This window comes from Lolium perenne, chromosome 7 (genome assembly GCF_019359855.2).
Source record: "Lolium perenne isolate Kyuss_39 chromosome 7, Kyuss_2.0, whole genome shotgun sequence".
Lineage (NCBI taxonomy): Eukaryota > Viridiplantae > Streptophyta > Magnoliopsida > Poales > Poaceae > Lolium > Lolium perenne.
Window position 1 is genome coordinate 120623953 of NC_067250.2, and position 21848 is coordinate 120645800.

General features: G+C 45.3%; 3 protein-coding genes across 4 annotated transcripts; 1 reads left to right on the top strand and 2 right to left on the bottom strand.

The window, feature by feature from the left end:
• Positions 1-201: 201 nt before the first annotated feature.
• LOC127323946 (uncharacterized) lies at positions 202-2918 on the top strand. 2 transcript variants are annotated; one of them, XM_051352060.2, is made up of 7 exons: positions 202-516; positions 1002-1043; positions 1131-1246; positions 1524-1629; positions 1722-1775; positions 2165-2383; positions 2522-2918. In XM_051352060.2, the coding sequence occupies exons 1-6, from the start codon at positions 244-246 to the stop codon at positions 2312-2314; spliced, it is 741 nt and encodes a 246-aa protein (XP_051208020.1). In that variant the 5' UTR covers positions 202-243; the 3' UTR covers positions 2315-2383; positions 2522-2918. The 2 variants fall into 2 exon arrangements, with proteins under 2 accessions (XP_051208020.1, XP_051208019.1); XM_051352059.2 differs by having other exon boundaries at positions 205-516; positions 2159-2383.
• Positions 2919-3242: 324 nt separating this feature from the next.
• Positions 3243-4006, bottom strand: LOC127323947 (uncharacterized). The gene has a single exon (XM_051352061.2). The coding sequence runs from the start codon at positions 3953-3955 to the stop codon at positions 3428-3430; it is 528 nt and encodes a 175-aa protein (XP_051208021.1). The 5' UTR covers positions 3956-4006; the 3' UTR covers positions 3243-3427.
• Positions 4007-5840: 1834 nt separating this feature from the next.
• On the bottom strand, positions 5841-7101 carry LOC127323766 (transcription factor AIG1). Its single transcript, XM_051351888.2, has 2 exons — positions 6818-7101; positions 5841-6730 (listed from the first exon to the last, which is right to left on the bottom strand). Exons 1-2 carry the CDS (start codon positions 6965-6967, stop codon positions 6224-6226), a joined length of 657 nt encoding a protein of 218 aa, XP_051207848.1. The 5' UTR covers positions 6968-7101; the 3' UTR covers positions 5841-6223.
• Between the last annotated feature and the right edge of the window lie 14747 nt (positions 7102-21848).

Here is a 21848-nt window from a genome sequence, read left to right on the forward strand (position 1 = left end):
AAGTTGATGTTGTCGCTTTTTTTTTTGGCAATGTGCGCTGCTTTTGTAGAGTAGAATGTTTTTTTTTAGGGTATAGTAGAATGTTTATTTATGCGAGTAGGCACAGCCAAACTCGGCCCAGCACTAAATCTTCCCGTTCCTGGGCCACATGTCACGCAAGCCATGCCTAGGCCCAGCTTGATGGAGTCCTGCCGCTACACGGAAGCGCACCCACGGGTTTCCACTCACCCACGGCGCCCCGCGATGGCGGCCGTGCGCGTTGCCCCACGCCTCCGCTCCATTCCCCTCCTGCTCCCCGCGGCCGCAGTCCACCGGAGCTACTCCTGCCGAAGCTCCGCCGCCGCCGTCGACTCCGCACGCGCCATGTCGTCATCCTCCTCCACGTCGTCGGCCCCCTCTCCGTACACGACGCTGGTGGGGCGAGTCCGCTGCGAGCGCGAGATCAAGCGCAGCAAGTTCATCGCAATCGCCGCATCCGTCCCCAACGAGCGCGCCGCCATGTCCTTCCTCAACGAGGTGAGCCTCCCTCCCACGCTGTTTATCTTCTAGCAAGGCCTGAATCCTTATCTCTAGGTGCAGCAGCAGTCTCATGTAGAGCATGTGCCACTTCTCTCTACCTGTTTCATCAGACGATGATGTGTAACCCAATCAAATGCTCCATCAGAGAACTCGGTAGTTTAACTCTTAAAGCGTCTCCTCCACGCCTGAATTGTTAATCGTGTTATTATGTTCCTCTAGGTTATCCTTGTTATGCTGATGAATTTCTGAAGGGTTCGCTCACGATATATGTGGAACTGTCTATTGCTTCAAATGAGATGATTCTTTGCTAGGATTTACAAGCATTGCGTCAGAAATGTTACTTGCTGTATATGCAGTCTTAACCTTGCAGCGTTATACTGGTGAATGTATTTATATTTGGATCATACTAGCAAACGTATCCATCCCGAAATTAGAATTTTAATGTGCCATGTTGACCAGGTCTAAATGGTTTTGTGTTACAGGTCAAGGATCCACGTGCCACCCATAATTGCTGGGCATACAAGGTTTGCAGTTCTATATAAAGCTTTCTATCCATGGAACATGTCTATGGTTATTAACCATGAGTTGGTCTTGCATCCATGCATATTTAGGTGGGAGAGCAACTCCGTTTCAACGATGACGGCGAACCTTCAAGCACAGCTGGGAAGCCAATATACTCTGCCATCGTTTCGTCTGGCCTTGATATGGTCATGGTAGTTGTAATTAGGTAACTGTTTTGTGAAGTAACGCCCTTCATTTTCATGAATTTTTTTCATGACCAATAGTTTTGCCAATTTTGTCATGACTAATAGCTTTGCCAATTTTGACATGACTAATAGCTTTGCCAATTTGTTAGTATTTAACTCTGTATAAGTTAAGTGAACTGTGGAAATCATATTAGAAAGTGATCTGAACATACATTTCACTACACCTTTTTTGTGAGATTCACGGTTTCATGCGATCACCTCATTACATTAATTCACTCCCTTAAACATTGGAACTAGATACTTCGGAGGCATAAAATTGGGAACCGGCGGACTGGTGAGAGCTTATGGTGGGACTGCTTCTGAATGCCTTAAAGATGCTCCTACTTGTCTTGTGAAACCCAAGGTGATCAAGATTAACTATTTTCCATATGCTCTTGCCTGATTCGTCCAATAATGGTGTGTATAGTTCTCACTTGCTGGATATTTTCATTTCAGGCTCATGTGGGCATGGAAGTGCCATTTGATCTCTTGGGCACAGTCTATCATCAGGTAATAAACATATGCAAACTAGTAGTACTGGAGATGCCATGCTTATTATTAGCTGATTAATTAAAGTATAATTATAAATATACGTGATATATCATGTTACATTTATAGTGTGTCAGCTTACTCTTGTTGGCTAGAAACACTTATGTTGAGAATTCTAAGCTTGGTTTATCTACTTTGAGTGTTACATACATACATGCAACAAAATGGAGATACCACAGACTCACAGTAAACCGAACTGTTTGATATGCCATATGTTTGGTTGATTGATATCATTGTAATTGGTACATTTAATTTCAGGCTAGCACTTTCAGATTATTCATGTACCTTCAACATGGTTATAATTCGCTGAAGCCTAAGCATGACTGAGTTGAATCTTTGAACAGCTGCAGCATTTCCAAGCTGAAGATATTAAACAAGACTATGACACCGGCAAAGATGGTACAGTTGTCGTCATGTTCAAAGTGGAATATGAAAAAATTGAGAGTCTAGGAAGCGCAGTGAATTCAGCTTGCAGCAGGAAAATTGAACTATTACTGTAAGCGGCAAGGAGGGGATACGATGATTGTTCAGCTCGTGCTTGCAGCTAGTACAGCTTCAGTTTGTTGAGGGTAAGTGTCGATATATTTTTTATTGCTATGATAAATCGCCTATGAGCTATATTGTTCCAAGTCTTTAATTCTTCTTTGATTTTCTTATGGCTATATTGTCCCGGAATCGTTGTAGCTTATTGTTCATTGGGCATGTAGGCACCAGAAGTTTTCACTCCCTAGTCTGACAGCAATTCCAGATCCATACTGTAGTGTCATATATAATCTGCAAGTGCTACTTCAAAGAGGTGATTGTTCATCTCCAACAGTATAGAAATAGTAGCTTCACATGATGTATCAATCACTTACTTCAATGCGTCAGCTTTGATGGATAGTCATTCTTTCGCATTTTATAGTCCGATGCCTTGTTATTTTTCCCTTTACTGTTCTCATGATCTGGACATCCAGGAGTATTGGGTTGCATTGTTGCGCTTGTTTGATGTTTTATTATTTCTCATATGAGTCCCAGAGGATTAATTCAGATACATTGAAGCTTACATGTAGCTATACTTGCTGTGTAAGCAGTAGCACGTATTGGTAGATTGCACCTTGGTGTGCCGGCTTCTTGTTGATATTTATTTTGTTAATACTCCCTCCGTCCCATGAAAAATTTCTGAGATTTATCAAAATTCGGATGTATCTAGATGCATCCAAATTTTGACAAATCTCAGACAAGTTTCGTGAGACGGAGGGAGTACCATGCTTTCTTTATTTTACTTTGTTGGAAAATAAATGCTATATCCCCTTTCTATGAATGAGAGAAGAGCATTGTAGGTGGTATCATTCTCTTGTGAGCACTGTAGATGCTATCATACTTTACTGTTGACACCACACTATCGCTCATGAAAGGACTGCATAGATTCTTTGCGGCAACTTGTGCTAACCAAACAATGCTTTATTAACAAACAGGATAGTAGATGCACCTGGCTGCATTTACAATCACACCAAATGCAAGCCAGTCACACCCAAGTTACAGAACAAACATTACAAACACACTGATAACTATTTATGGCGAATCAATCCCCAACTAGCAGTCATAAGCAGACTCACATGCTATGACTGTCTTCATGGGCTGGTAGTTTGTGGAGGTGGCGACATGGATGGAATAGGTGGCATCTGGAACCCGGGAATGGTAGGGAATGTTGTCGGTACTGTGAGCGGAATGGATGGAATAGTAGTTGGGACTGAGGGCATCGATGGCATGGTACCAGGCAAAGTAGGAATGGTCGGTATGGTGGCCGGAACAGGAAGAGATGGAACTGCGCCAGGGGCTATTGGTGCCATGGCGACCTTGGGGATGGGAATGGATGGTACTGGTGGGATTGCCAACTTTGGAACCGCGGGAATGGAAGGCATTGGAGGTAGTGTGGTTGGAACTGCGGGAATGGAAGGCATTGGAGGCAGTGTGGTTGGAACTGCGGGAACGGAAGATGCCGGAGGCAGTGCTGTGGGAACTTTTGGTACAGAAGGCTGAGCTGGTGCGGCGGCCTCTGGCGCGGCTGCTGTGTCTAGAAGACGACGAGCTGCGTAGCTGCCGCTGAAGGATGTGAAGGCTAGGAGCAGAACAAGGAGATGGTGAACACTAGGAGCCATGGTTTAGTGACTGTATGTAAGCTAGGCAGGATGCTATGTTTATTTTGCTCTGCGATGATATTCGTGATTCTAAGAGTTTGATTCTGGGGCTATTTATACCAAGGTGTGATCACTGGGGGGTCAAGAGCAATGGTTTCGTTGGTAGTTGACCTGTGCTGACTTCTGAATCGCCCAGCCTGGTTGTTCACCACCCATTGTACTTAAGAGATGTAAGATCAGGGAGTTAGGAAGTTCTTCGCTTATTAGTTGAGCTGATGGGCGGCAGAGTTGTTGCATATCTTTCTGATCTTTTGACAACCCAGCCTGTACACATTGTGAAATCATCACGTGTGGAAATACCGAGCTAGAAACGTGAACCACTTGAAGGACATTCTGGGATAGTCATTAGTTCTTGACATAACTTTCTTCTCTACGCATTGCTGATCTATGGAACATCGTATGTCCTCTCGTGACAGTGGCATGCACTTGGATTGCCAGAACCCCTTCTTTTAACGGTTGGATTGCCAGAACCTTGGGTTGCTTTCTTACTCTTGGACGGCTGGCCTCTAGATGGGAAACATATCTCAGGCACAGGCTTGCCCTGAGCACAAATATCCGTCACCGCCATCCAATATAATCCAATGCTTCTGGCCTTCTGCTCTACCTCTATTTCGATTCATGCCCTTACAAATTTGTCTCTACCTTTGCTATATGTTCCACTTCCGTTTCTTTCATGGAGATGCGCCTCATTACAAGTGATTTTAGGTAACCATGCTCTCCCTACTTGTCAAATGGAGTACAATTTGAATTTGACCCTTTATTCTAAATGATATTTCAACTTTTAACACTAGCACTAGGATGAATCAGGCTAAACACATCAGTTGATTGCCCTAGAATTATAACTACATAGAGGTTCTTTACAACTCTATAAAGAAGTTTTAAAAATTGATTATAGTAGTCCGGTTGCACCCAAACAATAATATTCCAGAGGGAAATGCACCTAAGATCCAATTTTGAGCCAGATTCCATGGATGATTTAGAGTTCCTTTTTGATGTTGTGATAAGCCGGTTGTTTTCCGTTAAATTGGCCATTACATCAAGTGAAACACATTTTCAATCCGGTGAGCTTAGAACCTTGCTACCATGTCAATTGTTGTTTAAATGAATATCGGTACTAGTATAGTATTTAATTGCAATAATTTCAACGTTTTGCTGACTTAATTCTTGAAAACGATCATGTGGACTTGAACAGCTGGTCAGACAGGCGGAACCCATAAATATTATGGAGTAAACGGTCGGACAGGCGGAACCCATAAATATTGGTAGAACCACCACCAATCCACTATCCTATCTTAGTAGAGAGGTGCGATCGAAAGCAATCCTAAAACTCATCTAGGGTTTTATCCTCTTCGTCAGCGATGTTGTGGTCCACTCCACCTCCATTAGCCTTGAAGGCGTGGTGGACCATGGCCCCTTGCTGGGAGGGTTTCCGTTATTTGTGTAGGGTTTTTTCTAGTGTCTTGTTTTAGATGGTGAGGTGGCTACATCTTAAAGTCAGAATATGTTTTTTTTATTTGTATGTTTGTACTACTATAAATGATTATCAATAGATCGGTTGACTTTTTCCCAGAAAAACAACTTAATTACCTGAATACTTCTTTAACTATTTTCAAAATTATTAAACTATTGCATTTTCCGAAAAGAAAAAGAAAACCCTTTGAGCTTCTCGGAGGCTTGGTGTGTGTATGATTTCAGATTTGTAGCGAGTTTCACGGTTTTCTGAGCTAGCAAAGTTCAGACAGTCTTCGTAACTTTGAGAAGTTGAGGTTCTTTTTTTTGGCGTGAAGTTGCAGTTCTTTGAATTGCTCCAACGTAGGTTTGTGATACAGGCCAGAGGACACTAAAGTTTAATTTCTTGCTCGACCAATATTAAGACGAAATAGTGGTGGTGGTCTGCAAACAGTAGCAACGGTACTAGCAGCATCGATCAGTTCATGCTCGCCCTATTCTGAACTACCGATGGACAGCACGCAACAGTGCACGCACACGAGGCAAGCCGCAAAATTCAACGGCCCCAACAGTGTAAACCTGACAGGTCTACTTAACCATATGCGCCACTAGCTGCAAGTACAAGTGCCGACCGACCATGGCAGGCGAAACAGCACGTACGGTCAAAAGCTTAGCATGTAGCAACACGAAACTGGCAAAGCATGGCACTGTGGATCGAGCGTATCGACGGGCGCGGTATTGTTTCCCTCCGTTTTGCCGCCACCGGCGGGAGATCGAACGCTACACTAGACTGGAGAGGCGTGGCCGTTTGTATCCCTCCGCGTCGGCGGCGGAGGCGGTGGCGAGGAGCTCGTCCCGGTTGAGCAGCACGGTGCGCAGAGCAGCGCGCAGGGTGGAGAGCGCCACCGCCCTGTCCTTGTCCGTGGCCGTCGCGTCGTGGTCGCAGACGTGGTGGTAGTCCAGCTCCAGGACGCTGCGGGTCCTGCCGCCGACGGTGGCGATCTCGGCGCGGACGGGGCGCGCGCTGCCGACGGAGCGGACGGCGCGGCCCAGGTCGGACATGAGCCCGGGGCGGTCGGCGCAGCACACCCACGCCCGGACGCGCCGCTGCCACCGGGACTCGTCGTCGTCGTCGTCAGGCCGTCGGAGCCAGCTGCGGTCCTCCTCGACGCCGACCTCGTCGCCCTCGCCCGGGACGACGGCCAGGCCCTCCGTCGCGTCGTCCGCCCTGCCACGCAGCTCCCGTACGTGCCGCACCACCTCGCCCAGCAACGCCGCCTTGTCCATCTACACGAACGAACGTGGGCAAGCAGCTAGTTACATCATACATGCGTGCCCTTTCTAATGGAGGAACTGCTGTACGAAGACTCGTACCCGGGAAGCCGAGGGGACGAGCGTGCGGAGCGTGGCGAGGTGGGCGTTGATGCGCTGCCGCCGCTTGCGCTCCGCCTCGCTGTGGCTCCGGACCGGCGTCGTCCCCTTCCGCGACGCTGCCGGCGCCGAGCACCCACCGTCCGTCGCCATCGTCGAAGCTGCAGCAGCGGAAGCGTCGCCGTGTGCTCCTCTGCCGACTGCCGCGGGAGGCGGCGGAGGCGTTTAAAAGGGCGGAGGCGGGAAACCCCAGGGGTCAGCAGCTAGCTAGCTGGGGCGGCGCGCGTCGCTTTTAATGGCAGCCGTTTAACTACTGGCGGTGGCCGGACGCCGACACGCGGCTGCATGCGCTTTTCCTTTGCCCTGCGTCTGGCTGTGGATGGTGGATGGCGTCAGCGTGCGGCGACGACGGCTGTTTTGGCGGCTGGCGCGGGGTGGATCGAGCAGGGCAGGGCACGTCGCGTCGGGGGGACAAGGGAGGGACATGGCGCCTGCTTTGATCGCTGCGCGGCGTCAGCTGCTGCAGCCTTTGACACTAGAGATCTCATCCCTTCCTACTCCATCGGCGCCGAGGCTGAACTGCTATAGCTTCTGCCTTTAATTTCATGGTAGCGTCGGCGCTGCATTTACCTTCTTAGGAGCAATTTCAATAGTTTTGCCGGTGCTGGCTATAAGACCAGCTATAGTCAGTTTATATCTAACTTGTATAATAGTTGGCATTAGAGCATCTTCAGCAGGCGCGGCGCGCTAAACCTTAGATTATGCGCGCTGTAAACCGTTGCCACGCGCCGGAGAGATTTCTCTCCCGCCGGGTGCGCCATTTTGCAGCGCGCGTTAGCGCGGTAAAATAGCACCTCCGCCGGACGCGCCATTTTGTAGCGCGCGGGCGCGGCGCAAACAACAAACACCCACAAGTATGCATCCAACAAGATCAAACAATATATAAAAATTCACAAATAAATTGTACCATCCAAATACAATACATTGTTGACAACAATACTTCACACCAAATAAAACACGTCCAACATACAACAATACAATATGGTTTTCAGACAATACAACACATAGTTTACAAACAAATACAACAAATATGCAACTATTGTTGTCCATTCCAATTCCACCATTCTTCCATGAGATCTTTTTGAAGCTCATCATGTGTGTCGTTGCACCGAATGGCATGGTATGAGGCAATGAATCGGGCAATCCTATGTGCAGATCTCCTCACTTGCACGGGAACCCCCATCAAGTCTAGTGGGTATGATCCACATCTTTTCCGCGATCATCCTCTATAATCATGTTGTGCATGATTACACACGTGGTCATGATATACCAAAGGCAATCTTGGTCCCAAAATCTAGCCGGTCTCTAACAATGGAAAATTGGGCTTGCAAAATCCCAAATGCTCTCTCTACATCTTTCCAAATGTCTGCTTTGCAAAATCCCAAATGTCTGCTTTGATCGCTGCGCGGCGTCAGTTGCTGCAGCCTTTGACACTGGAGATCTCATCGCTTCCTACTCCATCGGCGCCGAGGCTGCTCCAGAACTGCTATAGCTTCTGCCTTTAATTTCATGGTAACGTCGGCGCTGTATTTACCTTCTTCAGGGCCGACCTATTTAGACGTTTAAAATAGTTACGGGCGTCTATTTGCGTCAGATTGTGGACATGAAAAATAATTATTTTTGACCGCATGTCTACGTGCTTCCAGCGAGGCAACCCATATTGTTTTTTCAATAGATTTTTCATTCAACTGAAACCCATAATTTACATACGAAATAAAGAAAAAGGAACAAGGAACAAGGCCGTAGACTACTTCTCTCCGCCGCTCGCCACTCCATCCGTTGCACGGTTGCCAGACCTCGGTGGGCCGCCGCATCCTCAGGCCGCTGCAGCGCCTCGTTGCAATCACGCTCGGCATTCTTCAACGTCTCGAAGGATGCGACTAAGACCCTCTGCTTCATCGCCTTCTCCTCAAGGTTAGCCTCACTCCAGTCGAAGTCATCGTCATCGTCGGACTCCTCCTCTGCGGCAGCGGCCTCCCTGCAGCGTAGCTGCTCCGCGTCAAACGCCGCGTGGGCCACATGCTCCTCCTCTGTCTCTTGCTCCGCGTCAGCCATGAACTTCGCGTCCACGACCGCGTCGATGACGTTGTCCACGCTATCTTTGCTCTTGTCGTCGGAGTTGTCAGTCGGGGGAGGTGGAGGCGGAGTAGCCTGGCCGCCGTCGGCGTTGCTCATCATGGCAAATGTTGAGGAGATTTTCCAGGCGGCGCTACGATGGAGGTTGTGGCGGCTAGGGTTTGTGTGGAGGAGATGATGAGGAAGCCGAGCGTGCGCCCCTCTGTATATACGCTGGAGGCAGCGGCACGCGTGGCATCACGATTAACTTCGTTGGCAGAGGTGGGAGGCGGCCGCTCGGCACGCGAGACACCGCCATTAACGTGGCGTAGACTACCGAAGCGATGCCTCGTCGCCAGTACTGCCGCGCCTGAGAAGATGCATCGACATAGGTCGCTGCCTGATAACCCCGAAGTGCAGGGGATCACCGCAGTATAATTCGATAAGTATTTGAGTGTCGAACCCACGAGGAGCTGAAGGTAAACTATATATTCTCTAAACCCCTATAACCCACTTATATGGCCTTTTATGCAAAGCTAGGATCTATGGTGTGTGTGTGAAGAGGTTTCTGCTATAAAACTACAAGTGCTGAACTTAAAATGCAAGAAGTAAAACTAATGCAAAAAAATTAAAGTGCAACAAAGTAATATGATATGAAGTGAACTCAAGTGGAGTAACCCAAGGGAGTAATTGTTCTAGTAAATTGCAACTTTATTTGTGTGATTGTCATAATTAGTGAAAAACAACCCTAGCGCTCTCGCGCCGCTCCCGCTAGCGGCCGGGAGCCCCTGGCGGCGCGCCTCCCCGAGCCCTCTCCCCCCCTCTGCCTCGCTGCTGCCAGAGGGCGTCGCCGAGCAAAGCCCGTGCGGCACCGGCGGCGTCGGGGCCTCCTTCCTCCTCGCGCAGTGGTGGTGGCGTGGGCCACCCACGGCCGGTGAGGGCGCCGTGATAGGCGTTGGGCGCGGAGACGTGGATCCTCGGCGTGCGCGTGGAGACGGTGTGCCCCTAGCGTGCTCGTGGCGGCGGTTGCTTCTCGAAGCGGCCCCGGTGGAGGGCGGCGCGACCTCGGCATGGCGCTCTGGTGGCGGTCGACGACGCGGGCGGGGTCCAGCGCGACGTGGTGCGTGTCCAACGGCGGCGCAACACCTGCTCGGCTCGGCTGGGAGGGTTCCCAGCGCAGTGGTGGATGGTGCGGCTCATCCAGGCCGCCTCGAGTTTGGGCCGGGGCAAGGGCCCCCCTTCGAGCCTAGGTCTCCCAAATATGTTCGCGCCGGAATCCATGGGGGCTGAAGGTGGCTGCTGTTGCTAGGGGATGACTTGATGGTGCAGATGCGCAGTAGCCGGCTTGCACCTCAGTTGGCGTTTCGTGCCCTCACAGCATCGTTCTGCGGTTTCCCTAGGTCGATAGTGTGCTTTGGTGGGTGTCGGGGCGGTGGCCCTGGAAGGTGGGAGTCATGTTGGTTGGCGGGCGTGCCAAGGACTCTGATGCTTGTCGGTGTCCACGGTCGTGTGGGTGGCGTGATGTCAGCGAGCTGCGTGGTTTGATGGCGGTTGCGACTTGCGAGGGCTACGGCCGCGACCCCGTGTAGCATGTTGACTGCATCTGCCGGGGAAACCCTTGCCCGTCTGGGTCACGGCGGCGGCATCCGCGGACGTCGTTCCCTTCTTGGAGGCGTCGTGGTGGTGGTGCGATCACTCCAAAGTCTCCGGGTGAAAACCCAAGATCCCCGGATCGGGTGGCATCGACGCATCTTGCTGCTTGTGACGGTAAAGCACTCGTCCGTTGGGAACCCCAAGAGGAAGGTATGATGCGTACAGCGGCAAGTTTTTCCCTCAGTAAGAAACCAAGGTTATCGAACCAGTAGGAGTCAAGAAGCACGTTGAAGGTTGATGGCGGCGGAGTGTAGTGCGGCGCAACACCAGGGATTCCGGCGCCAACGTGGAACCTGCACAACACAACCAAAGTACTTTGCCCCAACTTAACAGTGAGGTTGTCAATCTCACCGGCTTGCTGTAACAAAGGATTAGATGTATAGTGTGGATGATGATGTTTGGAGAGAACAGTAGAACGAGTATTGCAGTAGATTGTATTCGATGTAAAAGAATGGACCGGGGTCCACAGTTCACTAGTGGTGTCTCTCCCATAAGAAATAGCATGTTGGTGAACAAATTACAGTTGGGCAATTGACAAATAAAGATGGCATGACAATGCACATACATGTTATGATGAGTAGTGTGAGATTTAATTGGGCATTACGACAAAGTACATAGACCGCTATCCAGCACGCATCTATGCCTAAAAAGTCCACCTTCAGGTTATCATCCGAACCCCTTCCAGTATTAAGTTGCAAACAACAGACAATTGCATTAAGTATGGTGTGTAATGTAATCAACAAATACATCCTTAGACATAGCATTGATGTTTTATCCCTAGTGGAATCAGCACATCCACAACCTTAGAACTTTCTCACACATCGTCCTGCATTTAATGGAGGCATGAACCCACTATCGAGCATAAATACTCCCTCTTGGAGTTACAAGTAACGACTTGGCCAGAGCCTCTACTAATAACGGAGAGCATGCAAGATCATAAACAACACATAGATGATAGATTGATAATCAACATAACATAGCATTCAATATTCATCGGATCCCAACAAACGCAACATGTAGAATTACAAATAGATGATCTTGATCATGTTAGGCAGCTCACAAGATCCAACAATGATAGCATAATTAGGAAAAGACGACCATCTAGCTACTGCTATGGACCCATAGTCCAGGGGTGAACTACTCACACATCACTCCGGAGGCGACCATGGCGGTGTAGAGTCCTCCGGGAGATGATTCCCCTCTCCTGCAGGGTACCGGAGGCGATCTCCTGAATCCCCCGAGATGGGATTGGCGGCGGCGGCGTCTCTGGAAGGTTTTCCGTATCGTGGCTCTCGGTACTGGGGTATTCGCGACGAAGACTTTAAGTAGGCGGAAGGGCGGAGTCGGAGGGCTGACGAGGGGCCCACACGCTAGGGCCGCGCGACCCCCCCCTTGGGCCGCGCCGCCCTAGTGTGGCGGCGCCTCGTCGCCCCACTTTGTTTCCCTTTCGGTGTTCTGGAAGCTTCGTGGAAAAATAAGCCCATGGGCGTTGATTTCGTCCAATTCCGAGAATATTTCCTTACTAGGATTTCTGAAACCAAAAACAGCAGAAAACAGCAACTGGCTCTTCGGCATCTTGTTAATAGGTTAGTGCCGGAAAAATGCATAAATATGACATAAAGTATGTATAAAACATGTAGGTATTGTCATAAAACAAGCATGGAACATAAGAAATTATCGATACGTTGGAGACGTATCAGCATCCCCAAGCTTAGTTCCTACTCGTCCCGAGTAGGTAAACGGTAACAAAGATAATTTCTGAAGTGACATGCCATCATAATCTTGATCAATACTATTGTAAGCACATGTAATGAATGCAGCGATTCGAAGCAATGGTAAAGACAATGGTTAAGCAATTGAATCATATAGCAAAGACTTTTCATGAATAGTACTTTCAAGACAAGCATCAATAAGTCTTGCATAAGAGTTAACTCATAAAGCAGTAAATTCATAGTAAAGGCATTGAAGCAACACAAAGGAAGATTAAGTTTCAGCGGTTGCTTTCAACTTGTAACATGTATATCTCATGGATAGTTGTCAATACAGAGTAATATGATGAATGCAAATATGCAAGTATGTAGGAATCAATGCACAGTTAACACAAGTGTTTGCTTCTAAGATAGAAGGAAGTGGGTGAACTGACTCAACATAAAAGTAGAAGAAAGGCCCTTCAAAGAGGGAAGCATTGATTGCTATATTTATGCTAGAGCTTTTATTTTGAAAACAAGAAACAATTTTGTCAACGGTAGTAATAAAGCATATGTATTATGTATAAGATATCCTACAAGTTGCAAGCCTCATGCATAGTATACCAATAGTGCCCGCACCTTGTCCTAATTAGCTTGGATTTACATGGATTATCATCGCAATACATATGTTTTAACCAAGTATCACAAAGGGGTACCTCTATGCCGCCTGTACAAAGGTCTAAGGAGAAAGCTCGCATTGGATTTCTCGCTTTTGATTATTCTCAACTTAGACATCCATACCGGGACAACATAGACAACATATAATGGACTCCTCTTTAATGCATAAGCATTCAACAACAAATAATATTCTCATAAGAGATTGAGGATTATTGTCCAAAACTAAAACTTCCACCATGGATCATGGCTTTAGTTAGCGGCCCAATGTTCTTCTCTAACAATATGCATGCTCAAACCATTCAACTCATGATAAATCACCCTTACTTCAGACAAGACGAACATGCATAGCAACTCACATGATATTCAACAAAGGGTAGTTGATGGCGTCCCCAGAAACATGGTTATCGCACAACAAGCAACTTAATAAGAAATAAGATACATAAGTACATATTCAATACCACAATAGTTTTTAGGCTATTTGTCCTATGAGCTATATATTGCAAAGACAAAGGATAGAAATTTAAAGGTAGCACTCAAGCAATTTACTTTGGAATGGCAGAGAAATACCATGTAGTAGGTAGGTATGGTGGACACAAGTGGCATAGTTTTTGGCTCAAGGATTTGGATGCATGAGAAGTAATCCCTCTCAATACAAGGCTTAGGCTAGCAAGGTTATTTGAAGCAAACACAAGTATGAACCGGTACAGCAAAACTCACATAAAAACATATTGCAAGCATTATAAGACTCTACACTGTCTTCCTTGTTGTTCAAACCCTTACTAGAAAATATCTAGACCTTAGAGAGACCAATCATGCAAACCAAATTTTAGCAAGCTCTATGTATTTCTTCACTAATAGGTGCAAAGTATATGATGCAAGAGCATAAACATGATCCTTATGAGCACAACAATTGCCAAGTATCAAATTATTCAAGACATTCTACCAATTACTACATGTAGCATTTCCCGTTTCCAACCATATAACAGTTAACGAAGCAGTTTCAACCTTCGCCATGAACATTATGAGTAAAGCTAAGGACATATTTGTCCATATGCAACAGCGGAGCGTGTCTCTCTCCCACACAATGAATGCTAGGATCCAACTTTATTCAACAAAACAAAAACAAAAACATACAGACGCTCCAAGTAAAGCACATAAGATGTGACGGAATAAAAATATAGTTTCACTAGAGGAACCTGATAATGTTGTCGATGAAGAAGGGGATGCCTTGGGCATCCCCAAGCTTAGATGCTTGAGTCTTCTTGAAATATGCAGGGATGAACCACCGGGGGCATCCCCAAGCTTAGAGCTTTCACTCTCCTTGATCATATTGTATCATCCTCCTCTCTTGATCCTTGAAAACTTCCTCCACACCAAACTCAAAACAAACTCATTAGAGGGTTAGTGCATAATAAAAATTCACATGTTCAGAGGTGACATAATCATTCTTAACACTTCTGGACATTGCACAAAGCTACTGAAAGTTAATGGAATAAAGAAATCCATCAAGCATAGCAAAACAGGCAATGCGAAATAAAAGGTAGAATCGGTCAAAACAGAACAGTCCGTAAATATGAATTTTTTAGGTGCAACAGACTTGCTCAAATGAAAATGCTCAAATTGAATGAAAGTTGCGTACATATCTGAGGATTACTCACGTAAATTGGTAGATTTTTCTGAGTTACCTACAGAGACTACTGCTCAAATTCGTGACAGCACAAAATCTGTTTCTCCGCAGTAATCCAAATCTAGTATGAACCTTACTATCAAAGACTTTACTTGGCACAACAATGCAACAAAATTAAGATAAGGAGAGGTTGCTACAGTAGTAACAACTTCCAAGACTGAAATATAAAACAAAAGTGCAGAAGTAAAATCATGGGTTGTCTCCCATAAGCGCTTTTCTTTAACGCCTTTCAGCTAGGCGCAGAAAGTGTGTATCAAGTATTATCAAGAGACGAAGCATCAACATCATAATTTGTTCTAATGATAGAATCAAAAGTTAACTTCATTCTCTTTCTAGGGAAGTGTTCCATACATTTCTTGAGAGGAAATTGATATTTAATATTACCTTCCTTCATATCAATAATAGCACCAACAGTTCGAAGAAAAGGTCTTCCCAATATAATGGGACAAGATGCATTGCATTCGATATCCAAGACAACAAAATCAACGGGGACTACGTTATTGTTAACCGTAATGCGAACATTATCAATCCTCCCCAAAGGTTTCTTTGTAGAATTATCAGCAAGATTAACATCCAAATAACAATTTTTCAATGGTGGCAAGTCAAGCATATTATAGATTTTCCTAGGCATAACGGAAATACTTGCACCAAGATCACATAAAGCATTACAATCAAAATCATTGACCTTCATCTTAATGATGGGCTCCCAACCATCTTCTAACTTTCTAGGAATAGAAGTTTCAAGTTTTAGTTTCTCTTCTCTAGCTTTTATGAGAGCATTTGTAATATGTTTCGTAAAGGCCAAATTTATAGCACTAGCATTAGGACTTTTAGCAAGTTTTTGTAAGAACTTTATAACTTCAGAGATATGACAATCATCAAAATCTAAACCATTATGATCTAAAGCAATGGGATCATTATCCCCAATATTGGAAAAAAATTTTAGCAGTTTTATCACAAGTAGTTTCAGCAGTTTTAGCAGGTTCAGGCAGTTTTGCAAGCTTTGCATTAGGAGTAGAAACATTGCCAACACCAATTATTTTACCATTGATAGTAGGAGGTGTAGCAACATGTAAATGTGGGGCCCCGAACTTACCAGTCCAGAACTCCTGTTATGCATACAATTTCACGATCCCAAGATCATTCCATCGTGAATACATAACCGAACTGATACCAGATTACATCATCCATTACAGTACCGAATAACATTAATACGAAAGTCTTACATCATAGGCCATCAAGGCCGAAGTTCAACAAATAGCAGCGGAATTTATTTGACTTCAAACAGCGGTGGAACCCCACGTCAGGCCTTTACCCTACAGGCGGCTGACTGGGAGAGCGACCTAGTTCGCGTCTTCGGCGTCGTACTCCTCTTCAAAGTCTGGCCAAGTAAATAGCCAGGACAACAATGCCAATGAGTACGTTTGAATGTACTCGCAAACCACCTTAGAGAGAAGTAAAGGATATGCAATATGGCAGTAGCAAGGAACAGGCACTAAACCAGGGCGACAAGGAGCGAGAGGTGGTTCCTCTCGAGAGTATAACATCTTCATATTGTTGTTGAAAAACTTTTCTGTAAACCATTTTATTTGCAGACCAATAGGTAAGGATGACCCCATTTCTTTCCCGGCCATCTCATATGGCCAACTCAAAACATTTCAGCTTTCCACCGTACCTCCCAGGTACACTTTCCACTAGTCCCACTGGCATCACTTTCCCAAAACAATATTTGAGAACACACTTTTGCGAAACCAAAAACTCTTCAGGCTAAGCAACAGCCTTCCCGACCGTCCATAACCGCGGACACGGCTATTCGAATAGTTTTCACTCTGCAGAGGTTGTACACTTTCCCCACAAGATTCGAATACTCATCGTGTGGGCATCATCCCTGCATAATGACATATGCCACGACAAATACCCGATCGTAGTTTTTCGCCTGCTCGCCTTAGCCTAAGACATGCCGCCTAGAGTTGTACCTCCCAACACCAGAGTCCGAGGGGTCGTTTACCCAGGAGTAGCAAATTCCCCGACCAGCTCGACCCTCCGGAATGCCGCGACCAACTGCGGGGCATTATTCAATGGGAGCTCATAGGTTGTACCCCTGCCATCTGAAAAGAAGGAAAGGCGTCCCCAGTACGTCGGGAAGGCCCGGTCGATAGGTGTCCATGCTCGGACTACCCCTTACATTTGCAGGACCCAAACTAAGGCGAGACAAACTACTACGCTACGCCCCGTGCCCACTTTGGGGTAATGTGGTTGCACTGTCTTTCAGTCCGGGTGAGTACTTAGGCGCTAAAGTTTTCGAAAATATTTTCTTTCCTCCACTTGCCTCCAGCAAATCTTCTTTTTAGAAACTTTTGACTTTTGATAAACCGCACTTGGGCAGGGCTACCCCATTCCAAGGTTTTCGAAAAGCTCATTTCCAGGAAAACATTTTCATAACCATTTTTCCAGGGCTCCCAACCTATAGTCCAATTCTTCTTCAAAAAAAAAGGCGACAAGGATGACAAGGTGATAAGCACCATATCACTAATATAGGTGTGATCAGTAGGTACCAAAGAGGGCTGCACCCTAAGGGTGGATTAATAAAACTCCGGGTGGCGTTAACCACTGACATAATAAACAGAAGATATGCACTTTATAAAACCTGCAATAATGCAAGAGCAAGATATATAGGATCAGAGATGCATCAAGAGGTGGCTTGCCTTGATCAGCAAAGTGCCCCTGGTCTTCCTCTTCAATCCCTCCGAAGTCTCCTCCTCCTTCGCTTCCGGCGGTGTTCGAATCTAGCGCCGCAAAAAGAAAACAACAAGCCTTACCCAATCAACAAACCACACCAGAATAATTCACACAAAAATTTGGGAAAATTACAGTATGTAAAGGGTTACTAATGCAAGCTACTGAAAGTGGTTTCATCCATTTATGATTTTTAAAACAAAAGATATGATTTTTGCAATTCCAGAATTGACTTAGGAACCATTTAAATCGTCTAAATCTTTCTGTATGTCATAAAAATACATGCAGCATACCTACTGAAAGCTAATAACATGTAGAGTACACATGCACAAGAATCACATGCAAATTATCTTTTACATGACCTTGACCAATTATCTAAGACAGAAACCAGAGCATACAAACAGCAAGCCACACCAGTATCAGAGCATCACCAACCAACACCAAAAATACCCCTGGATAGGGGAGACTAAATGTGAACTAACCCCACTGGTTTGACATTTTTCTGATTTGTAAAAGATTTTATAAAAATCAAATACTGAAAAGATATACTGTTTTAGTAATTAAATTCTTGGAATTAAACTATAACTCTTAAAAATATTTCCTTTGGCACAAAATTACCCTATAGATATATCTACCAGTAGCACTTGCGTTTGATTCAAAATCATTATTATTCTTCAAACTAAAAATCATTTCCTGGCTCTCTGGACAGATCTTGTTTCCTAAAACAATTCAAATCCAGGAAGCTCCTGCATGTGAGGCTAGTGCCAAAATGAAGCTACTAACATACACTTCACAACCCAATTAACCTCATGCAGAAAGGTTGCATAAATATCACACACTAAATAAAATACTCAAGCAGATACTTTTTAGGTTTTCATTTAACAGCTCATTTTTACAGCACTAAATCACATGCATCCAATTGTATATGGTTAAGAAAACATCTGTGAGCATGTAGGAACTTGAATCAACTCATTTGGTTACTGGATGAATTTTTGGCGATTTAGAAACTAACCAGGAGTTTACTGACAGATTTGTAAACGAAAAAGAAAGAAAAAAGGAGCGGGCCGAGATGACTGGGCCTGGCCAGATCGGCCCGGCAGCGCTGCAGCTGCGCGGGAGGGGCTCCCGTTTGAATGGCGGGATGTGGCCCGCCTGATGCGCGTGGTTGACGTATTGTCTTTTCGTTCGACACGCGTCCGTTGGGAACCCCAAGAGGAAGGTGTGATGCGCATAGCGGCAAGTTTCCCTCAGTAGAAACCAAGGTTTATCGAACCAGTAGGAGTCAAGAAGCACGTTGAAGGTTGATGGCGGCGAGATGTAGTGCGGCGCAACACCAGGGATTCCGGCGCCAACGTGGAACCTGCACAACACAAACCAAGTACTTTGCCCCAACGAAACAAATGAGGTTGTCAATCTCACCGGCTTGCTGTAACAAAGGATTAGATGTATAGTGTGGAAGATGATTGTTTGCAGAAAACAAGAGAACAAGATTGCAAGAGATTGTATTTCAGTATAGAGAATTGGACTGGGGTCCACAGTTCACTAGAGGTGTCTCTCCCATAAGATAAACAGCATGTTGGGTGAACAAATTACAGTTGGGCAATTGACAAATAAAGAGGGCATGACCATGCACATACATATTATGATGAGTATAGTGAGATTTAATTGGGCATTACGACAAAGTACATAGACTGCTATCCAGCATGCATCTATGCCTAAAAAGTCCACCTTCAGGTTATCATCCGAACCCTCCGCATTAAGTTGCTAACAACAGACAATTGCATTAAGTATTGCGCGTAATGTAATCAGTAACTACATCCTCGAACATAGCACCAATGTTTTATCCCTAGTGGCAATAGCACATCCATAATCTTAGAGATTTCTGTCACTTCCCCAGATTCACGGAGACATGAACCCACTATCGAGCATAAATACCCCCTCTTGGAGTTAATAGCAAAAACTTGGCCAGATCCTCTACTAATAACGGAGAGCATGCAAGATCATAAACAACACATAGATATAAATTGATAATCAACATAACATGGTATTCTCTATTCATCGGATCCCAACAAACACAACATATAGAATTACAGATAGATGATCTTGATCATGTTCGGCAGCTCACAAGACCCGACAATTAAGCACAATGAGGAGAAGACAACCATCTAGCTACTGCTATGGACCCATAGTCCAGGGGTAGACTACTCACACATCACTCCGGAGGCGACCATGGCGGCGTAGAGTCCTCCGGGAGATGAATCCCCTCTCCGGCAGGGTGCCGGAGGCGATCTCCTGAATCCCCCGAGATGGGATTGGCGGCGGCGGCGTCTCTGGAAGGTTTTCCGTATCGTGGCTCTCGGTACAGGGGGTTTCGCGACGAAGGCTTTAAGTAGGCGGAAGGGTAGGTCAGGGGGCGACGCGAGGGGCCCAGGAGACAGGGCGGCGCGGCCAAGGGTGGGGCCGCGCCGCCTACCCTCCTGGCCACCTCGTGGCCCCACTCCGTTGACTCTTCGGTCTTCTGGAAGCTTCGTGGCAAAATAGGACCCTGGGCGTTGATTTCGTCCAATTCCGAGAATATTTCCTTACTAGGATTTCTGAAACCAAAAACAGCAGAAAACAGCAACTGGCACTTCGGCATCTTGTTAATAGGTTAGTTCCAGAAAATGCACAAATATGACATGAAGTGTGCATAAAACATGTAGATATCATCAATAATGTGGCATGGAACATAAGAAATTATCGATACGTCGGAGACGTATCAGCATCCCCAAGCTTAGTTCCTGCTCGTCCCGAGCAGGTAAACGATAAACAAAGATAATTTCTGGAGTGACATGCCATCATAACCTTGATCATACTATTTGTAAGCATATGTAGTGAATGCAGCGATCAAAACAATGTATATGACATGAGTAAACAAATGAATCATATAGCAAAGACTTTTCATGAATAGTACTTCAAGACAAGCATCAATAAGTCTTGCATAAGAGTTAACTCATAAAGCAATAATTCAAAGTAAAGGTATTGAAGCAACACAAAGGAAGATGAAGTTTCAGCGGTTGCTTTCAACTTATAACATGTATATCTCATGGATATTGTCAACATAGAGTAATATAACAAATGCAATATGCAAGTATGTAGGAATCAATGCACAGTTCACACAAGTGTTTGCTTCTTGAGGTGGAGAGAGATAGGTGAACTGACTCAACATAAAAGTAAAAGAAAGGTCCTTCAAAGAGGGAAGCATCGATTGCTATAATTGTGCTAGAGCTTTGGTTTTGAAAACAAGAAACAATTTTGTCAACGGTAGTAATAAAGCATATGTATCATGTAAATTATATCTTACAAGTTGCAAGCCTCATGCATAGTATACTAATAGTGCCCGCACCTTGTCCTAATTAGCTTGGACTACCGGGATTATCGCAATGCACATGTTTTAACCAAGTGTCACAAAGGGGTACCTCTATGCCGCCTGTACAAAGGTCTAAGGAGAAAGCTCGCATTGGATTTCTCGCTATTGATTATTCTCAACTTAGACATCCATACCGGGACAACATAGACAACAGATAATGGACTCCTCTTTTATGCATAAGCATGTAGCAACAATTAATTTTCTCATATGAGATTGAGGATATATGTCCAAAACTGAAACTTCCACCATGGATCATGGCTTTAGTTAGCGGCCCAATGTTCTTCTCTAACAATATGCACGCTCTAACCATAAGGTGGTAGATCGCCCTTACTTCAGACAAGACGAACATGCATAGCAACTCACATGATATTCAACAATGAGTAGTTGATGGCGTCCCCAGGAACATGGTTATCGCACAACGAGCAACTTAATAAGAGATAAAGTGCATAAGTACATATTCAATACCACAATAGTTTTTAAGCTATTTGTCCCATGAGCTATATATTGTAAAGGTGAAGAATGGAAATTTAAAGGTAGCACTCAAGCAATTTACTTTGGAATGGCGGAGAAATACCATGTAGTAGGTAGGTATGGTGGACACAAATGGCATAGTGGTTGGCTCAAGTATTTTGGATGCATGAGAAGTATTCCCTCTCGATACAAGGTTTAGGCTAGCAAGGCTATTTGAAACAAACACAAGGATGAAGCGGCGCAGCAAAACTCATATAAAAGACATATTGTAAACATTATAAGACTCTACACCGTCTTCCTTGTTGTTCAAACTCAATACTAGAAATTATCTAGACCTTAGAGAGACCAAATATGCAAACCAAATTTTAGCATGCTCTATGTATTTCTTCATTAATAGGTGCAAAGTATATGATGCAAGAGCTTAAACATGAGCACAACAATTGCCAAGTATCACATTATCCAAGACATTATAGCAATTTACTACATGTATCATTTTCCAATTCCAACCATATAACAATTTAACGAAGAAGAAACTTCGCCATGAATATTATGAGTAGAGCCTAAGGACATACTTGTCCATATGCTACAGCGGAGCGT